This window comes from Miniopterus schreibersii (assembly GCF_964146895.1).
Source record: "Miniopterus schreibersii genome assembly, chromosome: 8".
Taxonomy (NCBI): Eukaryota; Metazoa; Chordata; class Mammalia; order Chiroptera; family Miniopteridae; genus Miniopterus; species Miniopterus schreibersii.
In genome coordinates, this window is record NC_138109.1 from 12,933,884 (window position 1) to 12,953,774 (window position 19,891).

General features: G+C 53.1%; 1 protein-coding gene across 1 annotated transcript in view; it reads right to left on the bottom strand.

Moving 5' to 3' along the window:
- Positions 1-451: 451 nt before the first annotated feature.
- Positions 452-19,891, bottom strand: part of MYOM3 (myomesin 3) — a 45,364-nt gene continuing 25,924 nt past the window's right edge. The window contains exons 19-37 of the mRNA XM_081144793.1: positions 19,708-19,834; positions 18,518-18,696; positions 16,609-16,723; positions 15,533-15,689; positions 14,679-14,788; positions 13,229-13,273; positions 12,456-12,592; positions 10,812-10,956; positions 10,616-10,675; positions 10,214-10,281; positions 9,039-9,149; positions 7,356-7,443; positions 6,768-6,806; positions 6,409-6,517; positions 5,127-5,290; positions 4,886-4,922; positions 4,677-4,699; positions 2,940-2,995; positions 452-2,030 (exon numbers count right to left, since the gene is read on the bottom strand). Of these exons, the coding sequence (XP_081000919.1) occupies positions 1,767-2,030; positions 2,940-2,995; positions 4,677-4,699; positions 4,886-4,922; positions 5,127-5,290; positions 6,409-6,517; positions 6,768-6,806; positions 7,356-7,443; positions 9,039-9,149; positions 10,214-10,281; positions 10,616-10,675; positions 10,812-10,956; positions 12,456-12,592; positions 13,229-13,273; positions 14,679-14,788; positions 15,533-15,689; positions 16,609-16,723; positions 18,518-18,696; positions 19,708-19,834 (2,034 nt within the window). The 3' untranslated portion in view covers positions 452-1,766. The remainder of the gene's footprint in view (positions 2,031-2,939; positions 2,996-4,676; positions 4,700-4,885; positions 4,923-5,126; positions 5,291-6,408; positions 6,518-6,767; positions 6,807-7,355; positions 7,444-9,038; positions 9,150-10,213; positions 10,282-10,615; positions 10,676-10,811; positions 10,957-12,455; positions 12,593-13,228; positions 13,274-14,678; positions 14,789-15,532; positions 15,690-16,608; positions 16,724-18,517; positions 18,697-19,707; positions 19,835-19,891) is intronic.

Here is a 19,891-nt window from a genome sequence, read left to right on the forward strand (position 1 = left end):
TGTTTGACACATGATTCATGTTAGAGACTTGCACTCAGAACAGCAGGCACTCAGAACAGATACACCACATAAAACACGCTGATATCTGATGGAAATATAAGAGCAAAGCCCCTAGTGAGAAAAGTTTCCATCTGATGACACTAAGACCTTAGTGTCAGCTAAAAGGGCCCTCAAAAATGATTTCAACCTTTCTTTTTTTATAGGTGGAAACAGAGGCCCAGAGAAAGGAAAAGAATTGCCCAAAGTGTGTTTGCCTCCCATACTGCCTTCCCCATACTCATTCCCAGCCAGGTTCCCCTGCCTACCCGCCCCCAAACACCTGGTCTGCCTGCACCATGAGCCCAGAACATGAGCTGGGGGATATGTTACCCACCATGACTGATGCATGTGGCAGGATGTAGGAGTGATTCATTTTATTCTCAAGTTCAGAAGTAATTTCAGAAACCAGAGGTGAGTTATATTCTGCTGTTGGAACTATAGATAATTTTTATTTTCTCCTTTATAATTTTCATGGTTTTGAAAAAAAAAATTTTAATATGTTTTTATTGTTTTTTAGAGAGAAAGGAAGGGTAGAGGGCTAATTTTTTTTTTTTTTACAACATACATCTATAACTTAATAAACCCTACCCAATCCAAATTTTACTTTAAAAAAGAAGGCAATTGGAGGGTGGTGAAATGCCCAGTACTGAATTGAGGTCCATCAAGCAAGGCCAACTGGTATCTGTCACAGCAGGCAGAGACCCTGAGCTGGAAGGAGTCCTGAAGGTCATCCAGCTCACAAGCCTGGCATCCAACACTGCCAAGGCAGCGTCACCCACCTCCTCGCCTCTGCTCTCGCCATGCTCCATTCCTTAAATGTCTTCCTCCCACCACCATCGCCAAGTTGGACTCATTTTTCAGGGTCCAACTCAATTCTGCTGGTTTCCTTGAAGGTGTTTGAAAACCTTCCTTCTTTCTCTTTCTTGGGATGAGCATCTGTCTCTCTCCTTCAACCACAAGTGGCACTTTATTTGCACCTGTTTTATACACCTAATCATCTGCCTTGTCCTGGAGTCATTTGTACCCAGGTCTGACTCTCCCAATGGGCTGAAGCCTCCTCAACAGCAGGGACTGAATATTATTTACCTTTGTGTTCCCAATGCCATCCTCAGCCTGGCACATGCTAGACTTCAAATGAGTGTTTGTCAAAATTACGTGAGTGGAAAATACAGAATCCTAAAAGAGGGATATTGTAATATATCACTTTATGGCAGGGCAAACCAACCTTGGCACTATTGACATCTGGGGTTGGATAATTCCATGTGGTGGGGAGCTGACTTCTACCAATAGATGCTTCTGCCAATAGACACCCCCAGTTGTGACAACCAAAAATTTGGAGGTTGCTTTTTGTCCCTCAGGTGGAGAGCCACTGGTATACGGTTTATAAAGAGTTTTCATAAACAATCCCTAGGAATAAGAATTCCCATTTGATAGATGAGAAAGGTGAGGCTCGTGGAGAGTGGAGAGTTGAAATTGGGTCTTGCATGTAGTGTCTTATTTCAAGTCCAGGGATGATCCCACTATCCTGGAGGCCTCGTGGGACCCCAGCAAGGTCTTTGCTGTTCCACCGTGGTGTATCCACTCCACCCCACCCCCGTGTCCCGCATTCCACCCTATCCCTTTTCCCTCTGTCTCCCCCCCCCCCCCCCCGCTGGGGCCTGTGCCAGGCTGTGACCCACTGGTTGACCCTACTGATCCATGTAGACTAGACCTCCGGCTGTGCCTGATCACATCTTCTCCAGCACCTTGAACTCCTCCCCATGCTTGAACACGCTGATGGTGACCTGGCCCGTCTCGGAGCCATACTTGTTCTTGACAAAGACGCCGTAGCGCCCGCTGTCCTCACTGCTGACCCTTTCGATGGTGATGGTGACCTCTGTCCCCCTCACCTCCATGTGGTAGCGGTCAAGGAAGGTGACAGGCTGGTCATTCTTCAGCCAAGAAATTTCAGGGGCGGGGTCTCCTGAGATGACGCAGGTCAGGCACAGGGTCTGGGAAGAGAGGAAGGAAACGCTCAGTCATCTCCTTGTCGTAACCCCTGGCGTTCACCTCACTGCCCCAGAGGGCTCCCAGCACAAGACGCTCCTTGTGGTAAGTTCACCCAGTGTGTCTTATTGTATCACATAAAGGGGTAGCATCGAAGGGAGAGACATTTTACTTTAACCCCACACCCCCTGTCCTCAATTTTTCTTTCTTTCTTTTTTTATTGATTTGTTTTTAGAGAGAGAGGAAGGAGGGAGAGAGAAGAGAGAAACATCAATTGGTTGCCTCCCATATGCGCCCTGACAGGGGATCGAACCTGCAACCTGGGCATGTGCCCTGATCAGGAATCGAACCTGTGACCTTTGGGTGCACAGGATGATGCTCAGCCAACTGAGCCACACAGACCAGGGCCCATTCTCAATTTTTCTATAAGAATACTTACTAGTTAGGATTTTAGATCATTATCCTGGCAATTATCTGCCCCAGAAGGGCCTGAACTCTGCTTTATTGCTTTTTGTTGCATATATGTCATTATGACATATGCAAATAAGGCTATATTGCTTTAATACAAAGATTTATCAATTGAGTTTGAAAATTCTTTTTTTTTTTCTTTTAATCCCGACCCGAGGGTATTTTTCCCATTGCTTTTCAGAGAGAATGGAAGGGAGAGAGAGAGAAACATCAATGTGAGAGAGACACGTCGATTGGCTGCCTCCTGCAGGTACCCGGACCAGGGCTGGGAATCAAGCCCGCAACCCAGGTGCGTGCCCTTGCCTGGGAATCGAACCTGCGACCCTTTGGTGTGAGAGTTGACGCTCTAACCACTGAGCCATGGGCCAGGGCTGTGCCATGATTTTTGATGGCTACGTGCGGGAACAGCATGGGACTGCTGCCTGTGGGCTGGGGCCAGTCCGTACCTTATCCTCCATGATGGTGGCCACGTCTGGCAGGCCCCTCACCACCTTGGCACGATCTGGAAGGGAAAATGAGAGCCCCGTGAGGAAGGTTTTCCTGTGGCTCGCGTCCCAGAAGCAAGTTTCCATCAAGTCAGGCTTGTTTGTAAGTGATGCTCCTTTTTCCTATTTTCATCATTTTGGGTGGAAATCTTTAAATTTGTATTCCATGTTCCCTTGCCTTCATAAACAGAAGATAGGGGACATAATGTGTTTCTGTCATGGACTTGAAGTCATCATCGTGATTGGTGGTACCTGGAGGTGACACCCATCCTTTCAAGAACTGGGAAAGTCAGTATATAAGGTTGCTTTGAGCCTTAGCCTGGCCAAATGCACACAATAGGTGGTTGATGAACCTGAGACTCAAGAGGGGGGCCAGGAAAAGTGGGATGGAAGCTTTTGGGACACACTCTGGTCAGGGAGGGGACCTGTGGCCGTTGTGGGTGAGCTGTACATCACTACACAGGAAGTCAAAATATTTCTTATGCTGCAACTGAGGCTGTGGGAGCAGAAGGGGTGGGCAGCAGGGACCCTAGGGCGCGGATCAGGGAAGTGCAAAGAGCCTGATTGTCACTGGGCTGGTGGCAGTCCAATGGATGTAACGGAAGCAGGACGCTGAAGGGGGGGAGGAGAGAAGGCCCCAGAGATGGACGCTGCCGAATGTTCACCAAGCCCTTCACAGCTGGGTGACAGGATCCACTGCCCTTGACCCTTGATCCCACAAGCCCCCGCAACCATATATGGAGAATTCGGCTTCCCTCTAGTAGAGTCCTGGACAGGTGTCCTGCCCAGGGACACGCATTCCAGGAGGGGAGGAGATGTTCTTGCTGGGTGAGTGATTAGACTGGCGGAGTGACGGGCCTGAGAGTCTCCATGACCCTGTCAGGGCTCCTCCTGGCAAGGCGCAGGCTGCGGGGGGTCTCCGGGCTGCACTCTGCCCACCAAGGAGGCTGCCCCCTGCAAGGACTGCCCCCTGCAAGGCCACTTAGACCCCGCACAGCCCCTTCCAGGTTATATTTATGAACGCCAAGGCCTGCACTCCCTCCCACAAACGACCCCAAGCCAGCAGAGTTTGAGTCCTCGCTTCTGTTCCTCAAAGTCATTCGGTTTCCTTCCTTGTTGCATTGTCAGGGCTGCTCTGCCACTGGAAGTCTTTTCCTCATTGAAAGTCCTACTTCTGACCTGCTGGGACCAGATAGTCAGGCCCCCGGAACTGGTGGTTTAGGTCTGGCCGGGCAGACCTGGCGAAGCTCGAGTGCATGGACCTGGCGGTGGCACCCGGGCAGCTCAGACACCGCGCCACGTCCCTCTGGGTTTGGGGCTGGGCCCTCAATTAGATGAGGCCCTGGTGTCCCAACAGCCAGAACCAGCTTCAGCTCTGGAGTCATCCCCTCCCTGCACCTGGCTCGGAGAGGCCCGCCCAGCCTGGTTCTTGTCTGTCCCCTGCCTGTCGGGTCCCACCTCACGTCGCACCTGACATTGCCCACAGGCCCACACCGAGCGCTTCCACACCCACGGTCTCAGATACCCTCCACTCCTTATCATCTGTCTTCCTGCTGCCACCGCCCAGGTCTCCCTGGCAGCTCCGTGACAGCTCAGAGCCACAGAGGCCCACGGGGACTTTGCAGCCTCCCAGGAGACATACGCTCCCCGGAAGCCGCCTCGGTGAAATGAAAACAGCAGGAGTGCGGGTGGACTTACTCTTCTCGATGATCGCCAGGGCCCTGAAAAACAGAAACGAAAAGGCTTGAGGTTCCATTTGCCAAAGGACAGAGCTGCCCGGGCGGGGGCGAGGGGGTGACGAGGGAAAGGAGGAGCTGGCCGGGGCTGCCAGAAAGGGGTCCTGTGCACGGTTCACATCAGGCCCAAGGGGCCTGTGAATTACGCTGAGAAACACAGAGGACACTTACTTCAGTCTCTGGTGCTCGGCCAAAGCGTCGTCAAAGGCTGTGAGAAGGAAATGGGGGAAGGGAAAGGGGAGTGTCAGGGTGTCTGCCCGTGACCCTCAGGTACAGGGCTGGGCACCGGGTCCTCCACTCTCTTCCCTCCCAGTCCGGTATTCTCTTGAGCCAATGCCAGGTTGGGTGGGAGGTGGGAATCCCCCCAAAAGACCACGGGGTTTTCACTGAGGACAGGCAGGTGGACAGTCACCTTGCCCTGAGAGATCGGTTGAGAGCTGGCGGACCTCCTTCCCGGCAGCGATCTCCAGGGTGTATCTGCCCTTATCTGAGTCTTTGGGATCCAGGATGTGGAGCCAGATCTCATCCAGCGTGGTGCCAGCCCTCGCCCGGTCACCACTCTCCAGGCGCTTCTCTCTGAATGTGAGGGCAAACAAATGGTTAACCCGGCTCAGCCCATCAGCGCTAGCTGCTCAGGACAGGCTGTATGTGCGCAGGTCCACAGGCCCCCCCAAGCTCCTCTCCTGGGGTTCTGTTCCAGGTTTGTGGGCTGAAGGTGGTGACCATCCATGAGACATTCCACAACTATTCATGCACTCCTCCATTCATCACTCATCCGTCCATCCAGTCATCAAATCCTGTGGCAGGTCGACTGTGTGCCACTGCTGAGTCTGTACTCGCGACATATCCTGCAGGCTGGGAATCGGAGGAAATGGTGCTGTGCTCCAGGGTCTGTGAGCACTGGTCACCTCCTCATCTTAAACCCTTCCTGGGTTTCTTCCTCAAGCACTCTCCCCTAGCCCTTAGAAAGAAACCATATAAACTTTTTCTCTTTTTTTGTTTTAAACTTAAAGTTCATTCCTGGAGCCACCTGGCCCATGCCCCCAGTGTTGTGTTGCAGAAGTGACACCTCTAGGGCTTAGTCACAGGGCTCAGACACCCTACAGTAGGAGCTTCATTGTCCTGGAATTCAACTTGGCCTTAACTCTCACTCATTTGAGAGACTTGACCAAGCCAGTCTAGCCTTCTCCACAGAATGGGCACAGCAACGTCTGCTCCACAAGGCTGAGGAGTGCAAATGACCAGAAGCACCAGGAAAATCCTGCTCTCAAACTATCTGGAGTCACTTAGTTCACGGCCAAGTCTTCGTGGATACCTTATCTATCCTGCCTGCAAGCCCTGGCCCTCAGTTAGCTGTCAGTCTCTCTGCATGAGCCTGAGTTTGCTAAGGCCCCAAAGACCCACAAGGGCACCATGACCCCCACCTGACTGTCTGGTTCTCCCTTGTTCTTGCACCCTTTCCTCCCCCAGTTCCAGACGCTGCTCTAAGACAATGATCCTTCTGTGGTCGTGGATATTCTCAAAACAACGGTCCTACCACCAGGCTATCCACCTTCCCTGGGGGATCTCCCTTCTGCTCCCCATTCCTGACTTCCTCTGTGGGCAACAGGACCAGTGGGAGACCCTGTCTGCTGACCCCTTGGGACTGGGCTGGGGCAGGTGCTGGGCTCCCCTAAAGGGTAAAGCCGACCTACTTGTGGAACCAGGTGGTCTTCATGTACTCCACGTTGTAGTACTTGACCTTGCTGAAGATCCGGATCCCCTCCTCAGTGCCCTGGATTGTCAGTGGGGTTGCAGAGAGGACTGGGGAGGCAAAGAAGAAGCGTGAGTCTCCCCCAAGCTTTTTTGGGCAGCACATTTTGGGGCCCGCCAGCTTGTCCCTGCTCTCGGGTGTGGTGGGAGGATTCAGTGTTGTGAGGAGGCAGGAGCTTCTCCTTCCCCCACCCCGTCTAAGGATTTGGAGACTAAACCCACCCCCAGGAGCCAGGCCGGTTGGCGGTGCCCTGGAGGTGGTTTGGCTTCAGGGCAGGGCTGGGCAGAGAGAGAGGCTTACCACCAATCCTGCCCAGCTCAGTGAAGACGGCGTCCAGGGCTGGAAGGAGACAGAGAGAATGGCCAGCGGATGTCAGAACCCCCTATGGACCCACCAGGATGGGGACAGCCTTGGAAAGGCTGGTGGAGCTCACGAGCAGCTCTTGGGGCACAAGGAGCTCTGCAGGATGACTCCCATGGCGGGGGGATGGGGGGGTCTGGGCACTCAGTGATTGATGGGGCAGGGGGCACTATGGATGGAGGGCACATGGGCCAACCTCACAATATTTTTGCCAGCTGAGCCAACAAGCTGGGTGAGGAGCCGGGGCCCACTGTGGGGCAGAGGAGGGAACTTGGGCTCTGAGTCTTGAACCTGGGCTCACTGTGGTATGTTTCAGAGAACACAGGCATCAGTGTCACACAGATCAGGCCTCTGCCGCTGACTAGCTGTGCAGCCTTGGGCCAGTCGCTTAACCTCTCTGGGCCTCAGTTGCTCCAAGTAACATGAGGATCCCATACATCTTACCCCACAGGGCATATCACTGTCTCTTGGTTCATTATAATCTCCCCACAGCCCCTCTGGCCTATCTCCAACATCGCCAGCTCCTACCTTCCCCGGTGAGGTCCAGTATGGTATTGTCCTCGCCTCGGTCATCAGAAACCATCGCTCTATAAGTTCCCACGTCCTCCTTGGACAACTGGAAAGAAGGATGAGTGAAGGCAGGGTCAGCCTGGGCTCCAGGCTGGCCTTAGTTCTCTGTGTGATCTCAGGCAAGACCCTTCTCCTCCTCGGGTCTCAGTTTACCCAGCTGGAAGGGGTGAGCTCTAAGGCTCCCTCCAGCTCCAGAGCCCCCTGATTCCAACTCAGGGCTGGTCTGGGTCTGAGGATGTGGGGGATGGAGAGCTGAGAGCAGCTGCTCCAATCAGGGCACAGTGTCCCCTCCTCGTGGGGATTGTCTGAGCCTGGCTCCCCCTCCCCCTGGGCCGCCCTGGGCCTCCTCTGTACTTCTCCAGAAGGCAATGTGTTCTTTTGCCCAGGACAAGGGGGTCCTCTCTGACACATGCTTGTTAACCCCCAAACGAAGCCTGAATCAGCACTCAGTAAACCAATAACTTGGGTGGTACTTTTAAAACACGGTCCCTCTCATTACACAGTGTCTCCCTCAGGGCCTGGGGAGTGATATTTGTCTCCCTGTCCCTTCAAAGGGCCCCCCACCCTGACCATTTCTACAGAGTGGGCTGTGAGGCAGCCTCCAAGGCAGAGGCAGCTCCTAACCTGGGGATCGAAGGGCTGAACCCCGATAGTCCTCCCCTAGGTCCTTCCCTTCCTCCCCCAGGGAAGCCTCCAAAGTCCCCGACACACCCCGGGGAAGGCCACTGGAATGACTGCTGACCCCACTCTCTGTTGGTACTTAAACCCCCTGAGCCTCAGTTTACTCATCTAAGGTGGTGGCATGATCCTCGGCCTGGCTACGTGCGGCTGTTGCTGTGGGGACCAGGGGAGGTGCCTCTTGGGAAGCCAGGAAGTTCTGCACGAACGAAGGGGCCGGATGAGTGTAGGACTCAGTCGCCAGTAAGCACCCACTCAGTGCCAGGCCCTGTGTGAGGAGCTTGCACCACGATGACGAAGGCCAAGTTGGCATCGTCCTGGCACGGATTTGGGAGAAGACCCTGAAACGGTCATTTCCTTCCTAGTCAGCAAACCTGCCCTTGCTCCAGTCCTCCTTGGCACGCAGTGAGGCCACAGAAACCAGCAGCGGGGCGGAAAAGCACGGGACGTTTGAGAACAAGAATCGCATTTCTGTCTTAACCAGGCCGCACTCCTCGGAGGCCACGGGGCACGGGGGTGGGTGGACTGAGTTCCAGGCCTGGTGCCCACCTCTCGTCCTAAAATCCTAGACTGTCGGGCAGGAGGAACCTTAGAGAGAGCACCCCTTCCAGTCCTCTCATGTCACAGGTGAAATCAGGTCAGAGAGGAACCGTGACCAGCCCAAGGCCACACAGTGGCAGGGCCAGGACTGGAGTCCAAACAGAAGGAAAAATCAGTATGACTGATCCTGCCTTTATTTAAAATTTTGGTATTGTCTACCCCATAGTCTTTTTTTTTTTTTGCATTAATTTTGATTTAAAAAAAAATATTGCATGAAATGTTATTTATCTTGATTACTGAGTCTCTAGTGCCCCCTGAGTGCCTCACCTGCCTCACCCCCTCCTGGCCCTGCTTCTGGCTCCCCACCCAGTGCTCCGGGCACAGCCTAGAGGGTGTGAGCCGTGAAGTGGGAGCTGCACTGACCTCCTCGATGCAGAGAAGCCCTGCTCCAGTCTCCGGGTCATACTGACCGTCAGGCGCCTCTCTCTTCTGGAAGAACCACTGGAAGCGGGTTTCCTTCTTGGTGTTGGTCACCTGAGGCAAGCAGAGAATGAGACTCTGCCAGGCTTCCTCTTTTAAAGTAAAAGCTCAGCTCATCAGAATTTTTTTTTTTTAAACAAATGTGACACCTCCTCCCTTCCCCTGCCCCCCCCCCCCCCCGGCACATACCCACCCTCACCCTAAGTCTCATGCATCTTCTTCCTCACACCTATGTCTCTGCTTGCTTTGGAAGTCTGGACTTTTGCTAATGGTGTTCCCTCTGCCTCTTGATCCCTTCCCTACTTGATTTTTCTTTGTAATCGCCTATGTATCTTAGACTTATTAGATGTCACCTCCTTCAGGAAGCCTTCCTTGAAGCACCCCCTCATGATTAATCAATTTCCTGCACGTCTCGGTCACAGCAGGAGGCACGCTGTTTCCCAGGGATCCTGATTTGGACTCTAAGGAGACCAATTCTTTCTCCCTGTATGCCAGTGCCTTGCAGAGTGTCTGGTGCATAGTAGGTGCTTCGAGTTTGCCGAATGGATATGCTCCTGGGAGAGTGCCCTCTCCCACTCTCCCCTCCCTCAGTTCCCCAGAGAGGCTGCAGGGTGCCGAGAAGGAGCACCACTTGGGAGTCAGACAGAGTCCAGGCTCCACCTCTTGATCTTGGCCTATTTCCCCATTTGTTTTCTCACCAGTAAACTGGGGATAACAATGCCTAACTCACAGATGCTCATGAAGCAGATGAAATAAAACAATGCTCTGAGGCACCGAGCAGAGTGTCTGGCAAGGCTGCCAACAGCCACCAGGGAACCCCTTCAACACACAGACCCCTCACCTGTTCTCAGACTCTGGGCCCCAAAGAACCCCCACCCGGTGCAGCTTGGAGATCTAGTTGAAGGCTGACCCAGCTCACACGAATTCTGCTCCCTGGGCTCTGTGAAGGTAGCTTTGCTTTCTGGTTAAATGCAGTCCCCCTGGGGTTCTTTCCCGGTGTGGGATCAGCCAAGCACAGGGGGGAGCGGGGCAAGTACAGCCACTGGGCTTGGGGAGAAACTGCTATGGGCCTGGGGGAAGGCCTGGGGGCAGGGCTGGAGGCAGGTATAGGGATTTGCCTTGCAGGTCAGCAGCACTTGGCAGTCCTCCGTGACCTTCCACTGTAAGAACTCCTCAAAATAGGGACCTGCAAATGCAAAACAAACACGCCCACCAGTCAGAGCTCCAGGCTCAGCCAGGGCGCTGCCTGGTGGCAAGACCAGGGAAGACAGCTGGGGTGGGGCCTGGGGTGAGGCTAGGGTGGGGCCTGGGGTGCAGAGTGTAGGGAGGCACTCACTCTCCTGGTTGGGCAGGTGCTCTTTCGTTCTGGCACTGGGACAGCGCTGGATTGAATGGCAGTGGCTCTCCCCTGAGGGCCCAGAAGGGCTGGGGGATCTTATTTCCCCACCAGTCCAGAGTTCCCCAGCACTGACCCCCGGCCTGGTGGCCGAGCCTCTGAACTTCACTCCAGCAAATCTTACCCTGTTTTCTCTTCCAGTCTCTTTTCTTAGCATCTGCCTTCCTCAGAAGTTTGTCAAAATCTGTGAACACACAGGGAGGGGCTGGCATGAGCCAAGAGGAACACAGGTCCAGAGAGGGGCGTCAGGGTGGGCAGAAGAGCCCAGAGCTGAGAGCTGAGGCCTGGCGCGTGGGAGGGGTGGGCAGGGCGCCACTCACCGTCATCCACCAGGGCCAGGGTGACCTGGTTTTTGGCTTTCCCGTCTTGGAGCTGAGCTGTGTATGACCCCTTGTCATCCTCAGACAAGTTCTCGATGATCACTTCCACCAGGCCCTTCTCTCGCTCAAAGTTGATTTTGCGGTTCTGGGGAGAACAAAGCCCAAGAATCACTTTGGCCCTTTTCCAATCCCAGGGAATTTGCACTGTGGGGCACAGGTTGGGGTGCGGGTGGACTTGGGGGGTGATATGTGCAGAGTCAGAAGCCTTAGGGATGGGGAGGGAGCCCTGGATAACCCTCTGCTGCTTATAGCGTGGGGCTCTCCTCACACTCGGCCGGGAAGAACCCGTGGGGGCCCGCAGGCACAGGAATGAGCCTTGGGCGCCTGAATTAATTGCAAATAATAATAAACCCCATTCCTCTATTGAGTAACTTTTGTTTGTTTGTTATTTTCTATCTTCATAAAAGCATAAAGGATAATATTTAAAAAGCCTGTGCCCTTGCTACCCAGAATTAACACTCGTTTATATTTTGTCACATCCTAACAGTTTTTAAAAGTTTTCTTTTCCACATTTAGAACCTTACTCCCCCAGCCTTATTTGTATGTGTGGTTTGAGAGAGCCATCTAGTTTTGTTTTATATTTCTCTCAGGGCCACTGCTGTGTACTAAGAGTCTAGACTTTGTGACACTTTCTCTTCATGTTTAATCATGAAGCGGAACATTCAAATATATTTGCTCATTTGCTCATCCTGAGTCTGGGCCAACCAGCCCCATTGTACAGATGCAGAAACAGAGGCACAGAGAGGGGAAGGGCTCTGCCTGAGGGCACACAACCGATGGGGGATGATACGGGTCCTGTGACATCAGCCCCGAGCTCTCTCTCCTCTGCAGAACCAGCGCCCTGTCTATAAGACATAGTTTCTGAGGGCGATAAAATTCACAAACAATATGATCTCATGATTGAATCGGTCATGAGATTGAAATTGTCATCTTTCTAAGTAGTAAAAACAGTTGACTATGGGAAACTCATGTGAGTCAACTAATAAAAAGCAATGGAATGCCACAGCTATAATAGGAAGATGAAATAGCAGTAACATGATTTTCAATACACAGGTGCTCAGATACGCTCTCAGGCTGCACTGGTTTATAATGATTTGGTTTGAATTTAAGAGAGGTGGGCAAAGCAAAAAGATAAAGACGATTTGGCACGAGAACAGGAAAATGAGTGAAAGAGCATAGGCGAAGCGTCTACTTGGATAAAAACTCTAGTTAGTGTATAGTAAAACTGTGCAAAAATTCTCTATATCTCAGAGTTAGGGTCTAGGCTTGGATAGTTGTAAGCATAAATGTAGGTTTTTCATCCGAAGAATGTCTGGCGGGACATTCGAAGTTGTAGAGGGTGTGGGAAGTTCTTTGTGGGGTTGCCCCTCACATGGGCAGGCATCTATCGTCCCTACCATCTGCTACCCAGGTGCTGAAAACCGGGTGTCATCCATCCCCACCTCACTGTGCCAGCCAAAGCCTGTGGCCGGTTCTGAAATGCCCCCTAGGGGGTGCTGCCGCCTCGTGAGGAACCACAGCCTGGGGAAGCCACGTGCTGGGGTGCTGGGGGGAACCTCTCTTAGGAGCCTGAGTTCCAGTTACCGGGGAGCTGAAGATCTCCTTCTCGTTGAAGATTAGATGCAGCTCAGCGGCCGGAGATAACTTTTCCACTTCCAGCCAAAGCCGCACCTCTCCTCGCTCCAGGATGTCAATGTTCCAGCCTGAGATCAGCTTGATCACTGGGAGGCAGCAGACAGAGCTCAGGAAGGAGCAGGGTGGGTCCCCCTTCTCCCCTCCCTCCTCTCACCAGCCACACCCTGAGCTTTTCTGGACAGTGCTTGAATGTCTAAGGAGAAATGACTGGGGTGGGGTGGGGGGTCTGAGGAGGGCTTTACGCACGCTCACTCTAGAGTGAATTCATTTCAAGGAGATGTTTCCTCTTCCCACGCCTCAGAGGCTGGACACTGGATCCCTGAGGCCTTTCAAAACCACCAATGTCTAGGCTCAGGCCCCGAGGTTCTGACTTGTCTGGGGTGCGGCCTGGGCATCGGGTTTTGAAAAGCTCCTGGGGTGATTCCAGTGTGCACCCAAGTTATGACCCCTGCGCACTGCTGGCCAGTGGAGGGAAGCAGAAGTTTCAATGATCCAAAATCCAACTAAGTAGAAACATCCAGTCTGCCCTCCCTTCACCCCCTTTCCACCCTGCTGGCTTCCTTTTTCCATCTCACAGACCGCTGAAACCCCAGGTCTCTGGCCCTCCAGCCCTAAGATGCCCTCACCCTCTGCTCCCCTCCTCTCCCCTCCCAGCTAGTTTTTGGCTCTTGCTGACTCAGCTCTGCTCCAAACAGCCCAGGAGGTGCCTGAGGGTTGCTTACCTGGGTTTCTGATCTCGTGGCTCAACTTCTTCAGCTTGTCCAGCTCTGGGACAGGGAAGAGCAAGGAAGAAACCAAAGAAAATGAAATACTGGAGCCAGTGGGGTCCATGGGAGCCACCTTAGGGTCCATGCTGGGTGAAAGTTCCCAGAGACACCCCCTCAATTTGGGGTCACTTGCAACACAGGAGTTGATGATGAACACTGTGGGCCTTAGCCCTGGGGCACGAGGAAGATGCAGAGGGCTGCTGCAGGTCACCTTGAGATCAAGTGCCACCTGCCCAGAGAAGCACCTACTATGTGCCAGGTGCTGCATTATCTCACTAGTCCTCACATAATGCTGTGGGGTGAGCATTATTGTCCACCTCTGCCCACTCCAGGCCCACTGGGTTCTGAACCCTATTTTAACACCCTGTAATATACTGTCCCAGTCTCTGAGGCCTGGCCCCAACACTGAGACTTCAGTCTAGAAGTCTCTAGGGCAGTTCTGCAGAGTGCTGCCTCATTTGCTAACTGCTACTTTATGTTAGGTTTGTTTGTCTCTCCTTTTAGGCTGAGCTCTGGACCTACATGAGTGTCTGGCACACAGTACGTGCCCAATAAATGTGTGTTGTGTGGATGAATTGGCAGGGGCAGAGCCCACACTCTTTTTCCCGTGTAAGCCCCAAAGTCTTTAGCATGATGATTCTAGATTCATAGCAAGAATCCATTCAAAACAAAACAAAACAAAAACCCCACCCCTTTCGTTGATGGCTTTCGTTTGCATAGAATCATCTAAATGTATCTGCATAACATTGTTTTAGTTGAGGCCCAGAGAGGTGACAGGACTTGCTCAAGGTCAAACAGCCAGAAAATTGTGGAATTGCAATTGGGCCTGTTTGGCTTCTACTTCTTAACAAAATCAAAGGACCTCCTGGGAAGTCGGCAGAGAAGACAATGGGCTGTCCCTTGGCTGCTATGGAGACAGCAGAGAGTGAGTCTGTCAGTCATTAGCACTGATTTCAGTTCTGTTTAAATAATCAAACATGGATAACCCTTTAGACATGGCATCTACTCTATGGTTTGTCATAATCCCCACTGCTCCCTATTGCCATCCTCATTCCTCTGACCAAATCCTTTTTGGGGTTTTGGGGTCGTTATTTTTAGGCTACAGAAGGAAGTGAAATAATTCTGGTATCTTTGCTTTTATCAGAAGTAGGAAAAGGAGAGACAAGAATGTCTCAGGCAGGGATTTTTGTCCGTTGAATTCACAATGTAATCCCAGGACAGTCTCTGGCATATGGAAGGTGCTCACTAGATAGTTATTAATTGACTGGCTGACTGAATGGGTGGGTGAGGACCCACTTCTCTGGAAGTCGCTGCTTTTCTAATTTTTGTTGCTTTTTGCCCACCTCTGGGGGACTCTCGATCTGGGCCTGTCTCTGGGCAGGTGGCAGTGGAGCAGGGACATTACCTTCTTCCGTCAGCGTGTGGCTCGCTGAGATGTCTTCATCAGCATCAGTGACCACCACTGAGTAGGTCCCCAAATCCTTGAGGCCAGGATCTTTCAGGATGACCTTGGACCTGGCAGAGAAAGGACAGCAGATGCTCTGAGCAGGGCCTTATGCACTAGAGGCCTGGGAGCTGGAGAGTCTCCCTCAGCTTTGGAGCCCTGCAGCCCAGCTCCAGACCCTGGCCAAGCTGGGAAGCAGGGGTGGCTGCCTCTCACACCTTCTCAGGGGTCCCTTGCCCAGGGCAGCTCTGGCCCAGCGCCTTCAGTGGCCCCATTAGCAGGCTGTCTGGCTCAGGGTCTTACTGGCTGCCCTGCCCTGTCTCTCTCCGTCTCTCCCCCCAAGAGCTCAAGTCATCGGCTTTATCTCCTGCTGGACAGGGTCCAGGCCATGAGCTGCTGGGGGTGGAGAGTGAGACCTGGGGGCATTTGACAGGGACCTTTGTAATCATCTGTTCCCAACTCCTCTTTTTACAAATGAGATGATGCTGAGCCCAGAGATGTTCCAAGAACAAGTCACTTACTCCCAGGCTAGAAAGCAAGTCTTACGTGTCTCCTTGGAGGCACAGGCATTTGCTTACAGAAAAAGACCCCAAATGAATGCTATCATTTCAGCTCCTTAAATTCCCTGTTCCTTCATTTCACCCTAAGGTGGCAGCCAGCATCCTTAGTGAGACAGGCAGCCCCTCTAAGGCCCCTTCATTCATCATCTGTGGGTCCTGCCCAGTGGTCTCACCCATGAGATTCTGCACCCATGTGACTCATCTGACAGCGTGTAGGACCCATGGACTAGCTGTGCCACCCCTCCGCTCACTCACTTGTTATCTCCCTCCTCGATCTTGACCCTCTGGGGGTCCAGTGGACCCTTGTAGTCCTTGGACCACTGAAACTCTGAGGAGTCGGGGGCCTCGGGAGCTTCGAAAGCCAAGTAAATAAAGCCTTCTTCATCCACGCCAACCTTGATCTCCGGGGCATCTGAGGGCAGGATCGAACAGAGGGCACTGGATGTCCAGAAATAATAAACCAGGCGATGCCCCTCCCCTGCTTAAACCCTCCAACGTCTGCCTGCTGCACTTGAATAAAATAACAACCCCAGACTCCTTGCTGTGGCCTCTGAGGCCTTGCATGATCTGGCTCCTTCTCGGCTCAAATGCCACCTCCTCAAAGAAGCCCTCCCTGACCGCCCGCCCGGGTTAAAGTAACCCTCAGCCCAGCATATCTCCCTGTTTCCTTTCCCTTATGGCATTTATCGCTGTCTCCTTCACATAACTGGTTACTTGTTTGCATTCTCCTCACTGCTGAGTCCCCAGTGCAATGTGGGCGCCGCCCAATATTTGTTGAATGAATGATTAAAAGGCTGGGAAGAGATATGCTTTATATTTAGGGGAGGTGAGTGGCTCCGTCATGCCCTAGCTCTGTGACCTGATCATGCAGCCTCTCTGAGCCACAATAATACCCGCCCCCGAGTGGCTCCTTGATGAAGCTCCCTCAGTGGCTTGTTGGGAGGGAAGGACCTAGCACAGAGTCTGGCGTGTGTGGTAGGGGGGGACCTCAGGGTTTGTGACTGCAGAGCGGGCAAAGCCTCGGGTGGTATCTGAAATGATACTTGGGACTTGGAGTTGGGTATTGTTTTAAATATCCATGAAGAGCCGTAGGGGTTTATGAATGCAGCATGTGGAAGAACGAAAGACCCCTTCAAATGGGGGGGGACCTGTGTCGTATCCTGGGATCCCATAGAAATAAACGGAGAGGGAATGGGGGGGACAGGCGGGAAGGAAAGAAACGCTGGAGGGAGCTTGGAGTGGCGGGGTGGGGGTGGGGGACAGCAGGTCCAGGCCTCCTGCAAGCCCACATGCCCCTCCCCACCCCTCCGAGCCCCTCCGCCTGCCCCTACCTGGCTTGTCCTCCAGGAGTATGGGGTCGGTGGGCACGGACGGTTGCCCCGGACCGGCCGAATTCACAGCCTGCACCTGGAACAAGTAACTCTTCCCCGGCTGCAAGTCAGAAATCTGGGGGTGGGAGTGGGGCAGGGAGGCGAGAGTGAGCTCTGAGGGCAGCAAAGACCACCCTTCCCCAAGCCCTGGCCTCGGGGTGCTGGGAACCGCGCATTTGTGGAACCCCAGGAAGGCACAGGCGGCCCTGGTGGGGACGGGCCAAGAGCACATTGCTCCCCCGACTCCCAGTTGTCAGTAGGTCTCCCCACTGGGATTATCTCCGACCTGTGGCACCTGGAACTCCGTGGGCTCGGCTCGGAGCTTAACTGATCACCCTGAGAAACCCTCCCCCTTCCCGCACCCCAGCTCTCCTCCATTTATTGCCCCTGGGGACCACCTTCGACATCTTTTTCTGGAGCCCTACACATGCCACCACCAAGATCCCATTTTATTTTCCTAACGTCTCTTGAGTGCAGCTGCTCCTGCTCACGTTGCGGCCAGGGCCTCCGCTGAAGCTCTAATCGCCTCACCTGGGTGAGTCCAACAGCTCCCCAAACCCTCAAACTGCAGCTCCCCAAACTGCATCTTTGCCCCAAACCCTCTTCCCGGCCTGCCTTTCCCTCTGCCAACCTTTCTAAGACGCCGGTCTGACTACGCTTAAATCTTTCAGCAGCCCTCAGGGTCAATCGAGTTCAGATTTCAGGGTTTAGTACCTGCGCTCCTCCTAGCGACCTTCGTGGCTGTCCACTTCCTCCTCCCTGTGCCCCCTTTACTCCATGAACCCCTCAGGGTCCCCACACTTGTCACATCGTTTTATGCCCCCTGTCTTTGCCTCTGCTGAGCCCTCTGCAGAGCCCCCCGCCCCTTCCCCCAGCGCACTCTTGACCTCCCAGCTCGGGCAGATGCAAGGACCCAGGAAGGTCTCTGACCTTCCTCCTTGGAGCTTCCAGAATCCTTCAGTCGCCCCTCCATTGTACAATACACGGTATTATAAAGGCCTGTCGCCCAAGGATGGCTACGTGCAGGACCTGGTTCCTGGTTCCAGACCTGGCACTAAGTAGGCGGCAGGAAGTATTCAGTGAGCGACCGAGTGAGTGAATGCCAGCCAACCATCCACACGCAGAGACGGTGCCAAGTCACCGAGGCCCGTCCTGCCCTGGCCTGGGCCAACCTATGTTAAGAAACATATATCTGCATATATGTTTGTTAATATGTCACATGTGTACTATGATACGCATGTGTCATATGTTATCTAACATATATATGTCCTACTCTGTATTATGCTTTTTCTCTTAGCCACACAGGATGGATATATTTTCATGTCAGTACCCACATGTATGTTGGCCTTGATCTTGATCCTATTGCCACTCCTTAAATCACCTAGTCTTTAGCTCCCGGGCACAGGGTTCCACTTTAAGGATACGTTATGACTTATTTAAGCAAACCCCTTGATGGACATTTAAGTGGTTTCCAACTTTTGCCTTTTTAAACTATGCAACAATGAGCAGCAGCATCCTCAGATCTTTGCGCACTTGCTTAATTATTTCTTTGCAATTCAACTCTTGAAGCAGAATTCCTGGTTCCAGGGATGAGCATATCCCAATGCTGATATGCCTTACCAATTGTAAGTGTGTCTTTGGGGAGGAGTCTGCTCAGAGTGGAGCAGGTTAAGTCTACCAGCCAGCCAAACCTACTACCAATTCGCTGTGTGACCTTGGGTAAGCCACTCCCCCTCTCTGGTCCACTGCTGCCATTAAGCGAGGGCAGTAATCCCTGAGGGTCCTTCCAGCTCTGATGTTCTGTAGTCCTGCCATGTCCAGCAGCAGGAAGGCTCAGGGTGGGTCAGAGGATGAAGGAACAGGGACTCACCCTCAGATGGGTGCCAGAGATGGGGTCTGAGGTGACTGGCTTCCACTGCTCAGAGCCTTCCTCTTGGAAACTGATGTAGTAGCCTGTGACCGGCCCGGCCCCTATGTACAGTGGGGGCTCCCACTTCAGCATCAGGGAGGTGGCCCGCACCTCGAACGCCCGAACGTCATACGGGGGACCTGTGGGAGAGGGGGTAGGGGAGTTGGGCAGCCAGGCAACCAGCCAGACAGCCAGTAACGAGCTGGGCGGTCGGTCAGCAAGCTTGTCAATCTGTCAGTCACGCCAAGCCTGGAAGCACCTGTTCTGGCCACACTGGGGACCTGGCTGGCCTTGGCTTCACGACAAAGCTTGGTCTGGGCCTGAAATAGGGTTAGATCCTCCCATCCCCGTGCCAGACAGCAGGATCCTTCCAATGTCTTTGCCATTTCAGTTTTTAGTGGAGGGGCTAAGGGTGTGACGTCCAGAGTCAGATCACCAGGGCTCATGTCCCAGCTCAGCCCTTTCAGGCTATGGAGACTCTAGCAAGTTACTGAGTCTCAGTGTTCCTGTTTTCTCATCAGTAAAATGGGGATACTATTAGTTCTTATAATATAGTGCTGTTGTGAGCATTAATGACAATGTATAGAAAGTTTAAGTTCATAGTGAATGCCCAGTGAATATTAGCTGTTTATAATTGTTGTTGGCTAAAGCATCACACACACTGATTACCTTCCATTCAGGTAAAGGTTTGTGTAGAAAACAGAACCAAGCTGCAGAGAATGATGGAGGGGTGGGGTTCATCTGTGAGAAGCGAACAGGACTGTGGGTGACCAGCCCTCCTTGTTTGTCCAGGACTTTCAGCGGTAAAACCAAACTGGGCAAACTAGGGCAAGCTGGTCACCCTAGCAGTGTGCCTTTGGGGTTTGAGATTAGTCTGTGGCCAGAATCAGGGGTCAGATGATGAGTTGAGCTAGAAGATAGTGTGTGCTGGGGTGCAGGGCCAGTAGATGGTCAAGGTCAAGGGTCCTCTAAGGCAGGGTTAAGACTGCCTGTGTCAGAGATTACAGGGTCTGTTGGTGGAAGGGGCCAGGGGGCTGATGTCAGGAACCAACAGAGCAAACATGAACATACGGAGCTCGGCAGCGGTCATCGAATTGGTTGGATTTGGGGAGGGAGGGGGTGCAGGGGTCCAGCACTTCCAGGCCCCTCACCTGGCTGGGGCATCGTCCACTCTTTGCACTCAAACAGGCTGCTGGGCGCCGACAGCTCACCGACACCTGCCCAGTTTGTCGCCCGGGCACGGAACTCATAGAAGTGGCCTTCACGAAGTTTGCTGACCTTGAAGAACAGAAACACAGACTGAAAACCGAGGCTGGGGAGGGGGGAGCAGAGGTA